Source organism: Haemaphysalis longicornis, unplaced genomic scaffold, assembly GCF_048455015.1.
Source record: "Haemaphysalis longicornis isolate Haplotype H1 unplaced genomic scaffold, Haemaphysalis longicornis Haplotype H1 scaffold_6, whole genome shotgun sequence".
NCBI lineage: Eukaryota > Metazoa > Arthropoda > Arachnida > Ixodida > Ixodidae > Haemaphysalis > Haemaphysalis longicornis.
This window is the reverse complement of record NW_027526407.1, coordinates 14,993,810-15,016,467: the sequence shown is the minus strand read 5'-3', so window position 1 is coordinate 15,016,467 and position 22,658 is coordinate 14,993,810. Positions and strand designations below refer to the sequence as shown.

At 43.3% G+C, this 22,658-nt stretch overlaps 1 protein-coding gene across 1 annotated transcript in view; it reads right to left on the bottom strand.

Annotated features, from left to right (window-relative positions):
- The window catches only part of LOC144142268 (venom metalloproteinase antarease TserMP_A-like), a 63,255-nt gene extending 41,079 nt beyond the window's left edge, over positions 1 to 22,176 (bottom strand). Inside the window, exons 1-8 of the mRNA XM_077673636.1 lie at positions 22,005 to 22,176; positions 20,457 to 20,629; positions 19,517 to 19,609; positions 18,005 to 18,131; positions 17,855 to 17,902; positions 17,604 to 17,722; positions 6,094 to 6,165; positions 5,860 to 6,008 (exon numbers count right to left, since the gene is read on the bottom strand). Coding sequence (XP_077529762.1) covers positions 5,860 to 6,008; positions 6,094 to 6,165; positions 17,604 to 17,722; positions 17,855 to 17,902; positions 18,005 to 18,131; positions 19,517 to 19,609; positions 20,457 to 20,629; positions 22,005 to 22,062 — 839 coding nt within the window. The 5' untranslated portion in view covers positions 22,063 to 22,176. The remainder of the gene's footprint in view (positions 1 to 5,859; positions 6,009 to 6,093; positions 6,166 to 17,603; positions 17,723 to 17,854; positions 17,903 to 18,004; positions 18,132 to 19,516; positions 19,610 to 20,456; positions 20,630 to 22,004) is intronic.
- Positions 22,177 to 22,658: the final 482 nt, after the last annotated feature.

The following is a 22,658-nucleotide window of genomic DNA, read 5'->3' as shown; positions in this document are numbered from 1 at the left end:
TTGCCCAGAATACTCGGCAGTTCGCACTGCGCCCAATTTTGCATTAGGGTGTATTGTAAACGAGAGCGATTTTTTTTACACTGAAGTTCTATATAGCTACCATCCTCCGGTAGTCGATGTTCGTTCGTTCTGATGGAGGCGAAAAGCAAAAACACCTGTGTGCACGAGATTTCGCCGCACGTTAAATATCACCAGGTGGTCAAAATTTATCCGGAGCCCTGCCAATGCGGTGCACCTCATCGCCTGCGTTGCGTCGGCGCGTTAAGTTTACCCTACAATCAAACAATCAATTCATTCGTCTACGCGTCGCATCGACGCAAAGTATTTTAAAGGAGTACTGACACGAAATTTCAAAGCTGAGATAACTATGTAAAACGCTTCCTTTTTATCAGGAGATATCTCCCAGCAAGTTTCAACAGCAACCGTTCAGCGAAACATATTTAAAATCCATTTTAATCTTCGCCCGCACGAGAAAGGCCAGAGCGGGTCGACGTGACATCATCTGCTACGTGCCCCAAACTGTCGACGTCCGGGCTCCCGTGACAAAGCCGACGCGCTGGCTGTGGTTGGCGCGCGCTGCTCGGGCGTGTGTACACGTCATGGTTTTGGGACTGACGTCATGCTGCCAGGGCCTGTGGGGACGGCGAAGACCTCGGCCGGTCTGGGCGCGCGCGTGCGCTCGCTCGCGCGCGCTTCCAGAGAGGCAGCGATACGGCAAGAATGGTGACGCCATGTGATACATGCTGTCATGGCGGCCGCTCGGCGTTTTTTTGTCGAAACCGAAACTGGCACGAATAAACGACGCCGTAAATGAATGTTTACGCTGCGCTCGACCGCCTAATCTGCCATTCTATGATTAGTGGGCTGGTAGGCACGCATAGCAGCAAAAAAAACGTAACATAAAAATTTCGTGTCAGTACTCCTTTAACAGTGAAGGTGCTCTTAGTAGATGCTTTCATGGAACGAAATTTGGTAGCGCGACCACAGTGATGTGGAGATGGCATATCCTAATGAAGAGGAGGACAAGCGCGAAGCACACAGGCAAGAAGTTAAAAGAATACTTGAACGAGACGTTTACATCTGCAAAGCTTTTGTAAATTACTAAGTCTGGTGGCAATGTTCCTAATTGTCAACATTTTTCAGCAAAAATAAAACATACCTATTGCCTATGCATTGGGTTTCTTTATTTCTGTTTTGTTTTTGCCGGCCGGCTGCGCTGGGCTGTGTTAACTATATCATCCGTGGGCCAAGTGTAGCGCGTGTTCCATTCTTTATTTTTATAACGCACGTCTAATCTCCTTTGACAGGGAGAGCGTTTTGAACTAACATAACCAGCATAGAATAATCTTATTTGATCTACAGTGTTCGGGATTCAATTCGACGGACTTCTGCTGACTACTGCTTTGCCGCCTGTGTATTGTTTGAGTTCTTAGTGGAGCACAAGTTCACTACAATAAACTTGTTTTTCCTTCAAGACAACTACCTCGTCTCTCGCTTCGTGGCCATATTTTAGGCAAGACACAAATGCATAATTATTATTTATACTGTTAATATTAAAATACATGGCTGCTTAATTTCTCTATTAGCAAAGAAAAAAAGGCCGTGAAGAAACAAGAAGCACTCGCCATGCTTTTTGGTGGCACGGTGTACCAAGTTTAAAAGAAACAGAAAGTTACAGCAGAGGTCGCGTTCATTTTTTCGCTAATCCTTCGTATCCTTTATAACATTTAGGGGTGCCTAGCAAAAGTATTACACGTACATTTTCCCTAAAGGCTACTATTATTCCACCGAGTTTTACTTTATTAACAATATTTTACCAACAAGAAGTTGCAACTCTTAAAGACGTCTGCTTTCAACAGATGGCCGTCTTGGCAGAAAGTATGCTTACAAAATTTATGTATCTCTTGTTTTATTGAATCTATCCCGAATCCAATTGTAAGAAAATTAGGCGCTATGCCTCATTCAACACTACTCGCAGTTTCATTTAAACCTCATATTTTGGTGGCTCACAGTGAAGTTGCAAACACTGCGAAAATGTCCCTGCTCTCAATGCAAGGGCTCCTACAAGAGGCAAACGGATAGCTCATTTTTGTCACGTACTACAACTGTAGTCCTTAAAGCTACCATTTCGGTCATTAAATAAGAAGTATGTTCAGTTGAAAGTTAAAAGCAATCGCATTTTGGTTCATTTGTAGGTGCGGCGATTGATGTACAACACACCATACTTCGGCATTGTCGCAGCTTCCAAAGAGCGCCAATGTGATGGTAGAAGGTTGGCGAACTCAGGTAACTCCGAAAAGTTTTCTTTCAGAGATATCTTGTGTACCAAATGTCCTTTCTTGTAGGCGGAGTGTGAACCTGTGCTTGTCTATGCTTCATGTATTTTGCTGCGGGAATGCGTCCCTCAATATCAAAGTTTTCTTCAAGACACTGAAACGTCTCCTTAGAAAAATTTTTGAAGTTAACTGGTTGTGTGCTGAACAGCAGCCTTGTAGTAATATTTATTATTCGGTCAGAAATGCAATGCCAATGTTAAAAAAGGGCATACACCGCACATGGATGGCAATAAACGTGAACCGGAGCTTTATGCTTATGCTTGTACGCTGATAGTGCCGCTGGCGTGTCTTTATAGCGGAAGTAGATTCCGTCGTCAAAAACATCCTGCAGAACGGTCGTAAATATGTGGTACACGCTGACCGTCTCGTTCACAATCGCGGTTTTCAAAACGAGCCCGCGTGATAAAGTGTATGCAAATGCAGCGTATATACCACACATTGTACATAAGTGGTCAGCCCCTGAAGGCTCTCAATTGCACCTATGCCCCCACTGCAATAGTGATGCCATCCCAAATCTTTTCCACTTAATTTGGCTCTGTCCTATATTCGCCCGTAACCGCCATCAAGTGCTAACTGTAGGTCCTTCACCCGCGACTGAACTGGAGCACGTTAGTCGTGTCCGTGACGACCCCGCTACTCTAGAAATATTTACCCAGCACGTGCTTCAAAACGGTCTGTACAAATTGGTGTAGCGGTCTGACAGACTGTCCCAAACTGGCCATACCCATCCACAACCGATTTCAACAGCGCAAACTGTGGATTTTGGTGCCACTTACAGAGTTAACTATGCATCTTGTGAATGGGGCCTTAAAACTACAACTGTGTACACTGTGTGAATTGTGATGAATTGTGGCGTCGCCCTTTCTCCTCCACCTCCCCCATCCTCACTTCCCCACAGGGCCTCATGTCCTCTCATTCTTAATAAAGTGGTTCACACATTCATTCTACTGGCCACCACGCAGTTTATACGCCACCAGCTTCATGTGCAGATAATTGGATACGCACGTTAACTGGGGCTCCCTGCCGCCAATCGCTTACGGCCTCCGCGAGAGCGATACCATAAGGCCAACGCTGCCAGTCGGTTCCAATGGCCGCAGGCGTGGCGCGCGGATGCAGGGCTATCTGCGGTAATAAAAATGGTCGCGGTTTAGCTCAGCTAACCTCCCATATGCAAAGCAAAAGCTTGACTAAGTCTGGTTCAGTCTTGGGTTCGCTTGGTTAAACGTTACTGTATTGCTGAACACGTCTCAAAGCCTTTCGGTTCCGTGCAACGCTCACCAGTTTCATGGCATGGCAAATGCACCAGTTCTCTCCGCCGGGCACCGCACGCTGGCATGACCCAGCGCCGCATGCATGGGAGGCGGCCGGGCTGGTTGGCTGCCTCGGCCGCAGCGGCGGTGGCGACCGCTGTCAGCGCCCGCAGGCGCCAACAGCGGGCCCGGCGAATCACGCGATGCGCTTCGAGGGGGGTGTCACCGTGGGTGTGTCTCCGGTCAAAAGGTCATTTGCGCATCCTCCATGACATCGCTGGACGAAAGCAGTAAAACTTTGCTTTAAAAAAACCCTGCAATGCGCCCCGCCACAAAGTACCAGGAAGCAGCAGCCTCCGGAAATCTCGGAAGAGAGCCAAAAATGTTTCGCTTTCAATACGACCTGTTTTTGCGGTAAACAGTCCGCAAAATGTAAAAGAGGGCGATCGGAGAGGACGCTTGTCCCGAGCCCAAGGATCGAAGGTGAGAATCGGTCAGGGAGCGTCGATATTCCGGGTGTGCGCTGGCAGGTGACGTCAAACCGAAAATGCAACTGGGGTTATAGTTTCCTGCTACCTGCGTTTCGCGCGAATTTCAGAAAACGAACAGCTGCTTCCGGCCCACAAAGGCGGAATGTATTGCCATTACCAGTAGAATGTCATGTTCTCATTGTTCAATACGACTGAGATGGACTCCCATAATCAGATTGATGAGACGATAGAGGCAGTCAAGGTAGCGCATTCATAATCCATATTCCGTAAGACACTACACCTGCTTAGGGCATGTTTTACAGCCGACGCATACCTAAAGCAGGTCAAAAGCATCATAAATGAAATAATACTGCACGAGGCTCACCTGAAACAGGGCAAGCAACACCCATTAGAAACAATATTGCACATACGGTTCCCGCAGCTAGCCTCTGCTCAGCTATCTACGAAATGCTTGAAACCGACATAAAGGGACAGAACCACCCAAGTTAAAAAAATAGCCTGAATCAAAACGTAGCTAACGACAATTGAAATAATTCTAATGCACAAAAATACTTCGGAAAAGTAGCCGAAACCGACATGAAAGGGACCAAATCACCAAAATGTACAAAACAAACTACAAAACAAATCTGGAACTGCTGTAAAGGGAACAAAACCACGCGTAAATCCTGTTTATAATGCACAAATTGTACCAAAAATATATGCCACGCGTGATGAAAATAAATGTGTTTCAAGCAAAACAAACAACAAAAAACGGTCTCTTGGGCATTTAAACCTGATTTAGGGGAAACGCAGAAACGTAACCTTTATGTCACGAGACCATACAGCCCGAGGTGGTTTTTAACGCAATAAGAAACACTTGATTATATCACAAATGAGCACAGAGATGGCGCCACTCATCATCGGTCCCCTCTCCCATAAGATATGGTGTGTGAATGTGGATCCGGGTGAGCCAGTAGGCAGCAGGTGTCCGAATTCTTCATCTTCTCTTCATCTGCTCTGCGCCTCAGCAAGGAAATTTTCCCGCCTCTGATACCTCGACCAGTTCAACTTACTGCTTACGCTAAGAATATTATTCACGCTACTATTTTTATGAATAATACTTTTTTTCTGTACCTAGTTCTTTAACCCCTCACAGAAAATTGTAGATTGTATATTTTTGTGCCTATTTCTTATATACCATATTTGAGCTCAAAACTGAAATGTACCTTGACTGCCAGGGTCCTTTTTTCTAATATGTCGGCACTTATTATCACTTTACTGAACCAGCGCGCCATAAGTACCTGTCCAGAATGTGTATTAAAATATTGAAATCCTTCAACCCTGAAATTGTTCCTGTTTGTGTTACCGTTTCTTTGTGTCTTATCAAAGCATGTGGTCAATAAGCATTATGACTGACCAGTGCGCTGCATTTATATTTATTTTTGCGCATTTATTTCTTAGCCCTTCTGTAGCGTGGATTTATCCTTTTTCATGCCACGTTGACAAATACAAACTGTTCTAAGTGTCTGTAATTGCCAGTATAGCCACAAGTTTGATTGGTTGCACAGGCGGGTAGCCAATAAAGCTTACTCACTAAGCAGAACTCTATACATCCACTCAGTGTCCCCGCAACCATTAGCGACGTATTCTTTTAAAGAACTCTACAATATTTACTGGTATGTTACAAGAAGGAGGGCCCTATTTGTTGTGACAACCAGTTTTTGTACAAAAAAGTGATGTTCGCACGTAGTAATTCAAAAAAGAAGTGCTATTGAATGGATATTTCAATAGACTTACACTTACCCTGTTATGACGTAAACGATGTCATAGAAGCCGTACCTACTACTATAATTGCCGACATAATCGACTAAGCTGTACAGCGTGGCGATTCCGTCAACTGAGGGCCAGTTATCGTCGTCAATGTATTTGTAATATGTGCACTCCGTTTCTAACTGTAGAGACAGCCGTTCAATAAAAAATGTTTAGTGTTAACTTCGGACCGGCGATAACATTTGGAAACAACTGTACGCCACTTACCGCTAAAATTTCGATCGCCCGAAATTTTAAATGTATCTTTGGATGGTTCACGGTAAGGTACCGAAGCTTCACCTGCGAGAGGACGTAGTGCAAGAGTTAGTATTCAAAATTCCATTTTTTGAAACACTTCTTTTGGAAAGTCATCGTTTAGGTTTTCACTGGGGATTGATTCTTTTTTTTCTGAATGCAACGTACGTTGTCAACTATTTTTAAGGCAGTGGGACACAAAGTTTCCGTTCTAATTCAGAGAAATCTTGGTAGACTGTTTATAAAACAATCCAAATACCCTACTGAAGGAAGAAGAATTGGAACGGCGCCGCGGTTACCAATGCGGGCTACAACCTCTTAGTAGGAATGTTGAGTAACGCAAGCCACAGTTTTTGTAAATAATAGTACCGTTATTAAAACAAACATTACGCGATTTAGACAATAGTACTAAGCATCTTCTCCCTTATTAAGTTATGCGAAATATTTCAATAATAGAACAAGTTAGTTTGTAATAACATTATTACGAGAAAATGTGTCGCTGGCGTCACACTTTAGTTTAGACAGGAAGGTAGCCTACATCGTTGGTGACTGCGATGCTGTCTCCTCAAGCAAGCTTCGTTGACTGCTTCGTCACCACTGGAACTGGGTTTGGCATGACTTACTCTCTATGATGATGGCAACGAAGATGCCCAAAGCATAGATTGGGACGCACCCATTGAGTACAGCACATCATAAATTGAAATGTTCTATAAAATCAAGTTCCTGTGTATTTTGTCCAAAATACGAAAAAAAGTTTAAGTTGGCCTCCAACGCTCACTTTTATTGACACGTAATAATTTTCCGAACAAAACCAACACGTTGAGCACTGCTCACATGGGTGTGATAATGACTGTTTTTTGTAGGGCTGTGGTTGGCTAGAGCATATTGCCGTGAATCATGCTTTATGCTTTCGTTACTTTTGTTTTCTATTGCCAGAGGCTAGCCATGACCGGATGTGTTTCTGAAGTGACGCGCGTGTTCCCTTCTCTTTCTTTTGTATGCCGCACGAGATATCGCATGTGATATGGAGAGTGTTTTTCCCGGTCGTCACTAAATGACAATGTTCATCTTTGGTTTCCAGTTTTATGAATCTAAATCGAAGGTTCCAGGAATGATCAGACAAAAAGGTAAGTATCCTTCACAGGGCCAATAGCGTGGTATTGGATTCTCCGAAACATGTCTGCGCACATCATTTTGTGGGCTGCTCCTTGGCCATTTATGTACCTTTGAGTTCTTCGGGGAGCACAAGCTCACTTCAGTTACACGTTGTTACCAGAAAAAGCGGGCGTCAGCTTTGGCTACATGAGAATATGAAGATTTATTACAACAGTTACAACCAATGGCTTCTCTTCTGTCCATTTTGTCGTCGATCATCAGATCAATTGAGGTGCTCACATTCAGGCCAAGTATTTATCACCCTCATCAGCCTGTTTCTGCCCACTTGCGAATGAGGAACTCTGCAGCATCCCGCCATCCTTCTCTTTCTTTAGATGTCCTAGCCTGTTCTTCCCAGAACTATCATATTTCTCCAACACATGGGGTAACTTTGTCAGGTCACGTCTGTTCTTATTCGTTTTGCCTGCTTGCTGTCAAATGGTTGTCAGTTCCCTAAAATACATGCCGAGGTCAAGTCTCCAAGTATCTTGTTTTCTTTTCGTTTGAGCGATGATGTCTTCCATGAAAGTTTGTTTCAACCGCACTGCTGTTTAAGCTTCTAGATTCGCCGTCGAGCGTTACCAAAAATACCAAGAAAAAATACCGAACGCATGTGTGTTTGCCTATCGTGAGTAGCGCCCGGCATCGTCCAGGCTGGCGCCTGCAGTGATGCCACGTGACGAACTGTCAAAAAATGCCAACGAAAACACCAAGCTCACGTGATCGTGCACCTCGTTAGGAGGGCCCGGCGTCGTCCAGCTCGACCTTCCAGAACACTCTGCCCTGTTTGTGTGACGTAATCTCTCACGTGGTGTTATCTTCGCCAGTTCACGTGCGTTCACACCTGTAGTGGCGAGCACAAACGGAGAGTTTACGCTGCAGACGCCGAGTTTGCAGAGATGGTTGCAACGGATTCTCGCGCACGTTAACGCGATCCACATTGGGAGAGTTGTTAACGCATGCGGACAAACAATCCAGGCCTGCCAGTCATGGAGAATTTTCAGGAGCAAGTACGGCACTCAATGTGAGGTGCAACAACCGGGTCTCCGACGAAGGCAGAGGGGCCACGAGCTCTTCTGTTTCTGCAGTTTTGCATCACTAGTCGAAGCCGTGCAGTTTTTTATATAGGACGTTCACTGCTTATTCTGATGCGTAACTGCAGTCAATATACTTTTTTTGTCGTGTTGAACTGGTTTAAGTTTTCCTTGAGCTATTAGTACACGCCACATTTGTGCACTGGGAGTCATCCACGGTAACACGAGGTCATTCTACTCTTTCTGGGGTGCCGTCCTTGCCAGGTATTCTCTAATAAAGCGTAGTTTCCCCACACTTCCCCCCTAATTACTGCTACAAGGAATTCCGTTCACATATGAACTGCACTGACAGCGTTTTTGAGAAACCTCCATTAAAACCATTTTCCTTTTAGGACTTTGCACTGTGCCCGTTGAACATTACACATCTCTCTTCACGTTCATCAAAACTCAACTTTCGGAGTCTTCAAAGAGGTGGTTATAAAACATTTTATAGATGTTTTTTGGTTCACTAGCCATGTATTATTGTCATAAAATCTCAAGTCACTTAGGTGTACTGCATTACTTGGCATCAACTCTTCTTTTTATGTAGCTTTCTGACTCCCTGCTCGAGGTAGGCTGTAGGAAATTTTGATGACATATTCTTTTGGTCTGACACTCTTTTTGATATCCTCCTTAGTTTTCCTGTGAAGAATGAGCGTGCCCGCCTTGTCTTACATATTTCCTGTCATATACTTGTGTAACCCTCCTACAGCTCTATATGAATAAATACTTTCTCTACAACGACCATGCCTACGCAGTCATTCGCCTCTTCCTCTTCTCTACTAGCTTGTTATTGCCTATAATATGCTTTCTCAATTTCCATGTTGCCTCACTGACACCAAAGATGTGATCAACTGCTTGGTAGTGTTCTTCAAAGTTTGCCTGCTTTCATATGTCATGAAAATCTGCGATTTTGCTTCTTGGGTAATTATCACCTTTGCAAACAACTTCAACGCAAGGGGGAGTATGCTGAATGATCTGCAATTTTTAAAGGGGTCCTGCAGACAAACCACAAATTTGGTTCATTCGAAATACTGCCTCGTTAGAATTATACTGACACCACTTGTAATGTAAACTTCTCTAAAATTAACTATATAATTACGAAAAAGGGAATTTCCATGCGACAAACTAGCTCATTTCCCGCAACATAACCGACGATGTGATATATGCCTCAAGCCGGCAAAACAAACGCAAATTAGGCCGAGCTTATAAGCTTGCTGAACGAGGTATTAGCGCCATAATGTACGGCACATTCTTTTTATATCAGTTATAATAGTGTGGCACACAGTGGAAGTTATGAAGCTTACGAATGTACACGAAAATATAGAAGTAGCTATGCTTAATACTGTTGGTCATACACACTATGATTGTTGTAGCTGCACAGCACTGCGGCACTTTGGGGATGTCTCATACGGCACTGGCCGATTGGCGTAAGCGACGGTGTATTACGTGACCATATTTGTTGAGCGAACACCGAATCTTAGGAAACGATTATTTCGTACCTTAAAGAAAAGAAACTAGGTACGAATACGATTAAAATCACAGCGAAGGCAGGAAACGGACCCGAATGGTATGTTCGCGCTGTCTAGGTTGACTAACAGCAAAGAAGGCTCCGCAGCAGCTTGAAGACCTGTTCTTCTGATGTCATTACAGACATCACAAAAACACACAGTTTTGCGGGAGAATCAAAATTTACCTTAAATTGATTAATTTCCAAGTCAACAAAGCATTGTTTGCTTCCGGAGAAGCACTCGAGGTACTATAGAATACCAAATCTTTCGAATAAACAAACATATTTTGTGTGCATGGCATCTTTAGGTGCATTGATATATCCGTTTGAATTTATCAACAATTGTTATTGTTTTCCAGCGCTGAAACGATTCCGGTCAAGAGGCGTTCTCAAAGTAATTTGGGTTCTGTTCTGGTGCATGGCTCCTCAAAACTTCAGACCATTCAGAGGTATTTGGAATAAGTCTGAAGTTTTTGCTGTTTGTTATCTCTTAAAATATACGTGCCTTGTCTTGGTCGTCATAAGTTAGTATTGGCCCTTCAAGAAAAAAGATATTCCTTTCACCACTGTTTCGTCACCGGAACGTCCCAGCGTACAGTTGCGCATGAACTTTCGCCCTATATTTCACTAAGTAACTCGTGTTGTGGGCACTCCAGTTTGTTGGGTTCTTGAGTGCACGCGACCTATCTTGGCGAACGTAATTTCTTGCTTTGTTGCCTTTCAGTTTTTCTTAGTTTGTTACTTTAATTAAAACCCTGCTTCTTGCAGATCATAATGACAATAGATTTACTCCCGTTAGTTATTTAGACAGCTTGGTCAATTGTAATCGCTTCTTGGTTGTTTGCCCGTTGGAGCCACTGCATTCTTCAAGTTCAGTTTTGTGGGAGTTGACAAATTTCTTTTGTAGATTCAACTCCTCCAGCAGCTCTTCGTTCATCTTCAATTATCAACGTTTTGTTTTCAGTCAGGATGACAAGGCAAATTCCACTTTTTATGAATAAAACTACACATTTGTTAGGAAATATTAGTACATTGTTGTTACGAGAAGGAAGATGACCGCAGTGGTGCACGGAAATACGCTAAAGCGACTTAGAAGAATACCAACCATATGACCGACACCCCCACGCTCGTGCGCCTATGGCTTCCCTATATATTATTTCTTCATCTGCCATCGTTGGCGTTTTTTATCTGCCACAGCGTAACATGTTTACTGGGTGGAGCGGTGTTCATCCCCATCCTGGCTCTCCCGGTCCATACCTTACTGCTCCTGAGTCGACCGTGAAGGGTACGTGGCCCGTGTAGGACGGACCGCCCGAGCCCAACGTACGCCGATCCAGCATATCGACGTCATCTGCCCAGTGCTCCCAGCCTGTTACCCGACGATGAAAACAAGACAAGCCACGGCTACCCGAGATCTTTTTGTCGTCATCCTCAGACTCCCGTTCAAGCACTGCGGCTCCAAGGACACCGAAATTTTTTCTTGGCTACACTGTGCATAGCTGTTCTGGGGCCAGTGCTTATGCAGCTCATCATCTTCATCCCTGGTGGCCAGGACTTTGTAATCATCGTTTTCGTATCGCCATTCACCTTTCCTGTATCCGTTCTTGGACGTCGGCCTCAACCGGGACGGTCGCCTTCGACAGGGAGGAAATCGTCAGTGGCCGCTGCGCCATGTGAAACCAAGGACAAACAACCGAGAGGCACATACCTCTCAGTGCTGATGCTGGCGCGGCCGCCCATTTATATCATCGCTTCAATTGACATGGCTGGCATCTTCCATCCTGATGCCACGGGACGGAACGGTATCCTGAGATCTGCCTTTTATAAGCTGCACGTCTAGTTTTCTACTTTTTGCTGGTATCATGTTTTACTTTTAGATGGAACCTTGCTTCGCCCCTCAACCAATCTGTGCCTCTGCTTCTCATCTGCCAAGTGACTAGACATTTTAGGTGCGGAGTACCCTAAGACCTCCAATGTTCGTGGGCGTCCGTGCGCATAGCATTTGCAATCGCAAAAAATCACCCAGGCACCGGCAGGATTCGAGCCTGTCTCTGGTAAACAAGACAGAGTTAGTGTCAGTCGTCTTAACCATTCGGCTACGACCGTCGATTACTACCCGAGTGTCTGACGGCTTACTCCCTCGCCTGTAACGGTTTGGGATACCTTAGGACCTCCCAATGTCCGTCGGCGTCCATCCATGCGCACACCAACACCAAGTGAAAATCAAGCGAAATTCGATTTGAGCCGTGAGTTGCAGTTTTATTTAGGGAATAATCAAGGTGCAACTCAAGGCTCAAATTGAATGATGGTCGCGGCGCAAATCGGATGTCACTCGGGGCGCAACCTTAAGGTAATTTCGAGACCCCGTACTCCGCACCCTCGCCATCATCAACGGAGTGGGGATGCTGCCATTTTTTAATATAGCTGCACTACCTGCTACACACATATAGAGTTTTCTTTAGTTTCCCAGTTATAGCTCCCGTTTTCTGTTTACGAATTCTATCGGCATCGCAACATACGAAAATATAAATGTGAAATCCCGCTGGTCACCTGCCCGAGCTTTTCTGTAAAAAATATGGCGGATGCTTTAAAAGGATTGGTGTTCTAATATTTAGCTTAGATGTCGGTCAGTAACTCTCGCTAACCACAACGTTTGAAAAATGTTCAGCGAAAATAAGATGTATACTCAGTACACACTCAGAAATGCTGATACAAAAACAATGATACTCCTTTTCCACAATTTGTTTTTTTTTTGCTGTTGGTATTCGCAACATTAAAATTAAGGTGATTGAACAGAAAGTAAGAGCTCCTACATTCCCACATATGGTTTGACTCAACGGATGCTTTTTTAAAGAATCGTTAGAAATCCTAAACGAATTACTTCCTTGCGTTAATTTCGGCGCTTTATTGGTGGGTTTTTTTGGGGGCCCCGAATACCACAGAATTCGACCGCTACTAAGATTATGCGTGCTAAGGAGCAAAAAGTGAGATTATTTATCCACAGAGAAATCGCAGGGAACGTGGAGGACTTTTTCAGCATCACCGAAAGAGTCGCAGTTGCTGGGGTCACGCTTAACAAATGAACAAAAGGAAGTGCTCGTCGGGGTTTCCTGTCTGCCTCACGTATTTCTGTGTCGCGCTTTTGAAGGTTTTGTTATGCATTTATGCAAACTATCCCAGCGCACCGTTCTGCTGAACAAGAGGTACGGTCATACATAATATACGTTTATGAACTAGCAGACACCTATGATGAAGACGCCGTAGACAGTTTCTACGAGGACAGAGTCGGCAATGAAGAAAGGCACGAAACAATTCAGGAATGTGATGGGAGGCGTTAAGAAAAAGATTATGAGAAGCAAACTAGACAACAGTCAGTAATGAACTCCGAAGTAGACAGTCGCAAACGTCAACAAGATATACTAGCTCGCATTGGCGAGAGAAATACACTCGGCTTAATGAACACTTCTTCTGCAAAAGAAAGGAAATAAAAAAATTGACAGTGAAAACTCCCAAAGGTACAACAAAAATGAAATTTACCTAATTTTAAGTGCCAACCCAGTATTATGTAGGATGTCGAGATGATAAACAAGATTAGGAGCAGCGATCATGGGATGGTTAGATGCAAGCTAAGGCTGATTCTGAAAAGCGAGAGAAGGGAACTCGTAAAAAGTAAGAAACCCACAATGAAGTCACTTATAGCCCGGATGCAAATTTAAAACAACCCTTCAAAACAGAATCGCAATTCCAAACGAGGAGACCATTGAGAGTGTAGACAGGCTAAATGACAGCCCAGCAGCGACAATTACAGAAACAGACGCAGCAGCTGTGGCAGAAGCAGCACGTAGGCACCAACAGAAAACCAATTCACAAAACGAGGGAAATCATTGCGAAGTCAAAGAACATGAACGTGTCTAGTGAGACGAATAAGTTTGAATTAGCAGAGCTGCGAAATTGATTAACCGAAGTAAAACAAACATTCGTACCTACAACACCGCAATAATAGCGGAAACGCCGGAAATAGGATGAAGCTTAAAAGCAGCAAAGAGAAACCTAGCGATTGGTAGACACAGAGAGTACACACTTAGAGAGGAGCATTGGTAACATAACGCAGAGTATGAACTAGATGAAGTGTAACAGTATCAAGTGTAACAAAATGATTGTACGCCAAATTACACTCCAGCTACGTTGGACCGCGGAAAACTACTGAACGTACAAGCTTAACTAGCGTTGTCCTATTATTAACTTAAGAGCAAGTAGAAAACACTCTCCAGGGCATGAAAAACGGACAAGCTGCAGGTGACTACGGTTCGAACCTGGCTCTTTTAAAAGAACGACGAGATATCGTGCTGCAAATTCTTCCTGTGGTATTTCAGAATGCTTAACGGCTCTAAAAGTGCCCATAGCCTGGAAAAACGCCAACACAATTTTGAATAGCAAGAAGGGAGATACCAAAGACATTAAGAATTTCAGGCCCACCAGCCTACGCTGGTTTGTGTACAACCTGCTTACCCAAGTAATAGTTAACCGTATATATGGGAGCATCAATTTCCGAAAACGCCGCGAACAGGCTCGATTCGAAAAAAACACACTAACCCACAGCCATGTCAGTATCAGGTAAAAGAACAATCAGCAGCTTGTAATGGCCCCTTGACGAGGGGTTTATGGACTATGAAAACTCGTTCGTTTCAGTAAGCACCCAGCCATGCTGGAAGCATTGAAAGACCAGGGAATAGAGGAGGCCTACAAAAGACTGAAACGACATATATAAGGGCTGTACGGGCAAGGTAAGCCTTCACAAGAAAAGCGAAAAGTTCCCGACCCGAAAGGGAGCAAGAAAGGGAGATGCCATCTCGCCAAAACTTTGCACCGCGTGTCTGCAGGGGGCATTTGGGAGCTTGACTTCGAAAACATTGTAATAGGAGGAAACGAGAATATTTTAGCCACTTATCATTTGCGCACAATATAGCCTTGTGCAGTGAGTCTCCACCGCACCTGCAAGAATTTTTTGACAATCTACAATCAGAAATCTTGACCTTGTGACAACAAACAAATAATAAGTATAACGAAATTATAGCTAAGCATGCTGAAAGCGCCGTCTTCAACATAGGTACTTGCGCGCTAGAGCAAGTAGAAGATTATAGCTATAATGGATAGATCGTCACTGATGACTCAAACCACAAAAAAATCCGGTGCAGTATAGTTATGGGTGGTCGTACACTGGGCAAGCGCTACGAATTAATGGGAAGTAAGCTACCTCGGTGACCAAAAAAATATTATACAAGCAACGCGTGCTGCCGGTAGTGATATAACGGGGGAAACTTGAGGCCTTGGTAAAGAATTATAAAGAACTTTCGTCTGCTACACCGGCATGGAACGAAGGAGGATAGGGGTAACGCTCAGAGACTAGAAACGAGCTTCCAGCAACAGGGAAGAAACTAAATTATGAGATATATATTGTTAACGACGACGCAGGACAAAGATGAGACGAACGACTGCATTTCACTGTTGTAAAAACAGACGAAGATGAAAAAGAAGCTAGAGAACACTCGCTAGACGTTCTGCGAGGAAACGTTATGCCAACCGATACAAGTGTCGGCGTGCAGCTGCGTTGTGCGTACATCAGCGAATGCACGGCCTGAAAAAATCGCGCAGGAAGTGGTGCTTGCCGTACTGGCCGCCGCACCTGGCAAGCTGATGCGGACGTGCCCCGTTGTAAAGGAAAAACCGCGCCACGCTTGCATAAAAAATTATGGCACCAGATTTGTTACAGGCAAAAAAGGGGTCATCAATCACATCCCATTGTCTTGTGGCAAATTCTACGAAGGAAAAGCAGGACGGCGCACATATGGCAGACTGAGGGGGCACCAAGAAGCGGTGTCGTCGCATGCAGCGGGGGGGGGGGGGGGGGGGGGGCTACCTGTCCGACCATTGTAAGCGGTGCCCTGAATAAGTCCCAGTGTTTCATGGCACACGTGTGTTAGGATATGGAAACATCCGTCCTTCCCAATTTGTACTAGTCTTGTCTTTGTCTCGCCCCCTTTTTCTACTCCTAAAAAAGCGTCCAAAGTAGTCGGGAGATTAATGAGGCACATTACATCTACAGATAAATAGACAAATGTGTGAGCGTACCATCGATTGCTCTCACAGAGAAGGAATTATGCTTTTTCCGAGGGCGCATGCGCGATACAATGCTTGGCGTGCGTGTGTTGGTGAGTCTACGTGCAGGGAAAGTGTGTTGTTTTTTGTTATCTTTCTATGCTGCACGGACGCGAAGTAAATTTTGTCCTCACGAACAACTTGATCACAAACCTGTCCACTTTGGTGAGGTCAAGTTTTACTTCTCCTCACCAAAGCGGTGAGTAGTCAGTAATTCGAAAATTCATACAAACGTTGTATGTGTTCTGCATTCTGTGTACAAATCGCTAAAGAAAAATTATAAAGAGCCCAATAAAATACGCAATAAGTAAAATAGCAAGGCACCCTGCTTTTACTTCACTTGATCTTCGCTCTTTTCTACTTCATATGCTTTTGCATTCTTTAACAAATCCTACCTTAGCAATCTTCTCCCCAAATTACACTGGGATTTGTTTACATACATCTGGGGACTAATTTCAGGCAGCATCGCAATCAAATACCGCAGGATTGTTTAGATTTTTTTAGAATAGAAGAACATGGTATCGCGCCCAAGGGGCCGCGTACTAAGAGCGAATGGAGCCAATATCGACACATCAAGAAAATTCTACACGACCAGCAATAGACATCGCGCAAAGGTGATAATTCATAACATATTGTGGAAGGTAATAAAAACATGTCACCCCATTTATTCCATAAAATATTGTTAAAGCACATGGGTAATCCTCGCATTTTAGAAAGCCTGTCGACCTTCTACAACGAGTCATACCTTAAAAACCTGGACTTAATCGCAATACTGCTTTTTATAAAAGTCCACTAAGCATTCATGTTGAACGGGAATGAAAAATGACTTTTGTAAGGGCTGTATACCGAAATCTTCAGCCCACTAAATTTCTAGAAATTGCTTTGCTCTAAAAGTTGTGAACAGCCAGGATTGTATAAGATTTCAGGGAGCTCAAATGAACCTTTTTGCGGATTAATATTGGCGACTGTCTCCATTTTTTACGAATGCAACGTCGCGGCATTTATGCCAATGGTGTTGTCCATGGGGCCTTCTTTAATTATACTCTTGGACCTGACATGTAAGAGGCACACAAGCCTCTCATATCTATCTAGCGAAAACGTCAATGTCAGATTTGTTAAAAAAGGGCTTGCGGTAATATGTATGCGTGTAAGAGTTATGTGCATGTATATTTCAAGTTTTCTTGTTTTTACTATAATCAGCACTCCTCCCGTGCCACGGGATCCCATTCTGAATAACCGTTGGCCCACATCACTACACCTATACAGTTCACTATGCACAACATGTTTAGCCCACGGTGTCTCCGCAATGGGGACTTTTTGCCCCAGTCTTGCTTAAACTATAAGTCAGTCTCCAATTTCTAAGCGGTGATTTCTTTCAGACTAACACTTGATTGATAAATGATGACTACTTTAAAAAAGCATTGGAGCCTCTGTAATAGGCTTATAGCCCGCATTGTTAATTAGATTTAGTAAAGTGGTTGGTAATCTTTATAACAATTTGAAACGTTTCTATTTTTACACCTTTTCTTCAATCCGTAGCATGCCTTCAAATTACATCAATTCGTAGTTTTTCACAAAAGCTTACTCACGACAGAGAACGTAATCATGAGGTATCTGACCATATCTCTTGTACGGTTGAAGCCTTCATGAAATTGGGAATCTACCACGACGCGGATTTCGGGGTAGACCGTTTCTACACGTCGGCGATCTGAAATGGCGAGAGCACTATTAATATAGGAGAATTAAATTCAATCTTGGCAAAGAAACAAAACAAAAAGGAGGCAATTTTTTTTCTTTCGTGTCACCGTTCTCTTTTATCAAAAAGAAGTCCTACGATTACCTGTTGTCCGCTCCTCTAGTGTCACATTCCTCGGCTCAAAGTATTCACCTTCAAAAATAAAAAAATCGGCGTTATATTCATATATATCGAACTTGATGAAATAAAATGTCGGCTTCTGCAAAAAGATATAATTTTATTGCCATGACTCACCGTTCAGTCGCCCAACATTGGCTGGTCCTTTGCTAATCAGTTCTAGCACATGTGGAAACAAGCCGTCATTGGCACGTTCCATTCCTTCTAGCGGCTTAATCTTGAGGTTTGGTCCAACCACACCTTCCTTTTTGAGCAAAGTAACGTATTGATGTGCACATTACTCGCTATGCTCAATTAACATTACAATTCTCTGAAGGTCAAGGCTTCTCGTGTAGCACAAGAAAGCCGGTGGAGATAAAAATGATGTGGTGTCAGAATAGATATTTATTGTTATCTAGGCCCCATTGAGCACATTTTTTCTGCTTTTGGGGGGGGGGGCAGAATGCTATACCCATCAACGCCCCAAAAGGCTGTGTATTGTAGTGGGACGCACAGCAGCGTTCCAAGGCGTAAAACCTTTGCTGCTAGCAGTTTCGTTTATTTTTGGTCCCGAATGTGGTTTAAAATTAATGGGAGGTGCTCACTACTTTCTAATAACGTAAAATTTAAATCCTATTGGGCACTCTGTTGATCTCCTGCTGAACGTTTTATTGAACATTGAGGCCGTATTAGTCACCACTTCAGCAGCTCCTAGGTTCGCAATTCTTGAAGCGATGCAGTGTTTGCACACGAAGAAGAGTGGCACGAAAGGATGGGAAACAGTGGGCGTCATTTTTAGCGGCGTTTGGCGCCAATATCTAGGTGGTCCTCCTCGGGATGGCCCATGTGATTTACGCACTTTTCCAACCAACAGCATGCCTACCAAACCGAAGAATACCATCATTGGTAAGCCAATACCGCGTCGTTTCATAGTGACAGCTGTCGTTGTAGAGAATGCCTCGATGGTTCCGCTAGGTAGCCACCGCCAGGAACCCCCTCCCCGCCCCCGTCGGTACCTTGACGCCTTAAGAACTTTCGTATCTCACCTGGTGTCATAGTTTGACAACATCTACTGTGCAATAAATAAAAAGGGTATATTACATAATTAACATTTATAAAAGCAACAGCACACTCACTCCATAGCGTATTTACTATCCTGTGATTACAGGGTAAACGCCCGAAGAGCACAACGGCATTGATGAATGAGCTCATGAGTAATACAAGAATAAAGAAGCGAGCCCATAGCGCCCCGCAGAATTATTGCGACGAACTTTTTTTTTTGTGAGCACTTAAACCCGAATCAGTTATCCCTCATGTAAATGCTATTTTTTGGTGAACCTTGACGAACAGTGTACGTGCCCATGGCAATCACGATTACTGCTTAGTAGGAAAATCGGCGACATGGTTCATATTGCATTTCTTATTTCTGTTAATGGTGCGCTCAAAATGCAATTTGACGGAGGGAATATTGCGTGGTCAGGATTTACACTTAATCCTCGTCTATTATTACAACACAGTCCGCTCGATACGACCTTTCCTTCGATGTTGAATTATGCAATGTAATATCGCTGTACTTGAATGCAGTGTGAGTAAAGTTTCTATATTGCTATTAGACATTTTTTTTCACTTTCGGTAAATAAAAATACCAACCACTTTCACGAAGCCGCCGTCTTCATTTACGACGACGGAGGCTAAATACTTTTCGTCGTGATACAGGCCTTCTTGCAATTTATCCACATCAAGCTGCGAAGGTAGAATAAAACGTTAATAATAACAATTACACTGCTCTGGGGAAGTCCCAACAAGTAATGCATTTGAGCTTTCAAAGAGTAAGATGCAGACAATCCTTCCTCGTGTCACACTAAAAGGACCTTATAACTTGTCTCAGCTTGCCTACGGAACCTTTCAGACTTCAGATTCTGCTTCTCCTCTTCACAGACAGGTAAGTAAAGCATAGATTGATTCAATATGTACCAACCATTGCAAGCGAAAGGAACTAGCATTCTTAGAAAACGGGTTATTGAGCGCGTCGGAATGAAGGGGACGATTACAGGTTACTGTTGCAAATCGCGTATGAATAAATTGCTGCCCAGCTCGTTTGTAACAAGAAAACATCCACATGCCCATTTGCGAGAAACTGAATACTGTTGATTGGAAATCTAAAGGCATCCCCGAAAAGGAGGAAGTAACACTTTGACGCTCCCACAGTGAGACTCGAGGCACGAGCGTTGTCTTCCCACGGACTCGAAAAGTTTGGTGCCCCTGGGAACACGCATTTCTAGTGCATCGTGCAACGTATGCATGGTTAGAAGATAGATATGTTTTATTCTTGAATAAAGTAACTTGTGGTTCATGGTTCTTCAGATTTGATTTTATATGTTTTTCTTGATTCATTTCCTGTTCTGTTTTCGCATTTTGCATTCACCTGTGTTCGCCAAACTTTCATCTTTTCGTAGAACTATTTCACAAGGACACTGACATCTCGATGGCGTTCAAATATAAAAATGCATCAAATAACCGGTTGTTTTATTGAAATGAACAAACAAGCTTAAATGCAAGGCGTAAAAAGTCAAGGAAAAGTGACACTTACATATGTTCGCGTTGGAACTCCGCCAGGGTACGTCATTAGGAAGAAGCCATCATCGAAAACCGAACTTTTTTTCAGATTCAGAGTAATTTTGTCATTAATCTTTAGTAATCTTGTTCCAAGCTCGTCACGAGCATTGAAAATTTGCGGAAACACAAGTTCTTCCTCACTCGGCACTAGCAAAAAAGAGCAGGAACAATATAATTATCAGTAGTAGCAGCCTGCTTTTATCCCCTGCAGGGCAAAGTCCTCTCCCAGATATCCATCTACAACTTGCTCTAGCGAATTTGTCGAGTGTATATTTCACCCCCAATTTTCTTCATTCCTCACTAGTGTGGTTTCCCCTGTTCTCTTTCTATTTCTTTGTAGTGATTCAGTTAACCCCTTTCAAAGTATGAAAACTATTTTAGGTGTTTTTCCTAATTTGCGCCTGAAGGGGTTAAATGAGGGTACCACTCTGGGACCACGGAAGGTGGGGGATCAAGAGGAGCTTAATCGCCCCTGTTTTTTAATAATGAAATTAACCCCCCCCCCCCCTCCCGGTCTCAGAACTAATTAAAAGTTGTTGCTCTAAAACATACAGAAAAGCCGACATGACGGATTCAAAGCCGAAGGCTCAATACCTTTGCGTCATTTTCCCAAAATGTATGGTCTGACTGCCAAGGGTAATGTTACCTAATTCCTAATTAGCATGTTATTCGTTCTTTTAACTTGCTACACAAACATTACTTTTACTAGAGCTTCCTGTTTCTGTACAAAGAGTGAAAGATTTGCTGCCCGTAATTTTATTCATGATTTCGAGTGGATTGTGTGTGAGAGCGAATTCCGCATAGAGTGCCACGCGCAGAGTGCAATTGCTCATGCATATTAAAATATTAACATCCCAAATTTTACAATATATAGAATATTTGAAGTGCATAATGAGCTTTTTCTTAAAATAAATGTTGTTCAATTCAAGACTGTGTTGAAAACGCCACCGCCACCTCTGTGAAAAACGCAATTACTTTCCGTCGTAGAAAAAAAAACCGCTCGGCTTTCCAGAATAATGTATCTATTGTAGACCCACACGATTTTAGTCGACATCATCGTCGTCGTCAATTGCCCTAATCCGCCCCACCTTCAAATCAGTACCTAAGGCCCTCTCTGTTGTCCTTCGTACGAAATACACGACCGGCTCAACCCCCTCGTTTCACCTAATGTTGACTGGTAAGTCTTCTGCTTGAGCTTATCTCTTACCCACGCTGATGTTAGGTCGAAGCTTCATCACCGCCATTTTTTTTGTAATGTAGGTGAACATCAGAAAACCATATTACAAGCCTAGCATCTACAATAGCGACTTTTGATATCACTTGTACATATTTTGGAACCCATAAATGACGTTCTCGAGAGCTTTCATTGCGGATACAGTCTACCAAAATGGTTACAAGTACCATGATCTAGGAATATTCTTCTATTGACAGATGCTCTGGGAACTCCAAAAAGCACAAGTAGTTTTCAAAAAAAAGGGTTACTAGTATCCTCAGCAAGTATTAAAAATAACGCATCACTCACAGCTTTCGCCGCGATGTATACCAAAGGATAGGAATACAACAATTATTATTTTCCACATTCTGATTATTGAATGTGATTTCAAGATCTGCCCAGAAATACCTTTAAGACGCACAACACAAATCAAGCCACCAGGGTCTGCGGCAGCATTTGTCTAAAAGCCATAAATATCTCTGGACATAACGCACACTTTTGAAAAAAAATTAAGCTAAGGTATTGAGGGAAGCTGTAGTATTTCCTTGGCAAATACCGTTTGAAATAAAGGTTTTATGTTGACTTTTATTTTTGGAGGTCCTTATTTGTTGGCGGAAAAAAAAATAATGAAGTTGGCGCAAGATGTTTTGTTTTGTCAGGCATTTTGTTTTGTTGCTTAAGGCTAGCAAATGCGAAACCTTCCTTGAGTACAGATTTTAGCAATAGGTGATGTGACAAACAGCATCCACACAACACAGTCCCAACTCCGGTGGTGTAGACATTACATTTTCCAAGTACTCTTCTGGAAATGCCGAAACCATCATTTGTTGTTTTTCTTGTACGCATAACATTACAAAAATAGAAGGGCACACTGTCATATATCTTCTTGTTTATTCTAACATAGAAATGCGTTTTGCGCTGTTTCTTTCAAAGGTTACAAATATAAGTATTTTGAAAGCATTA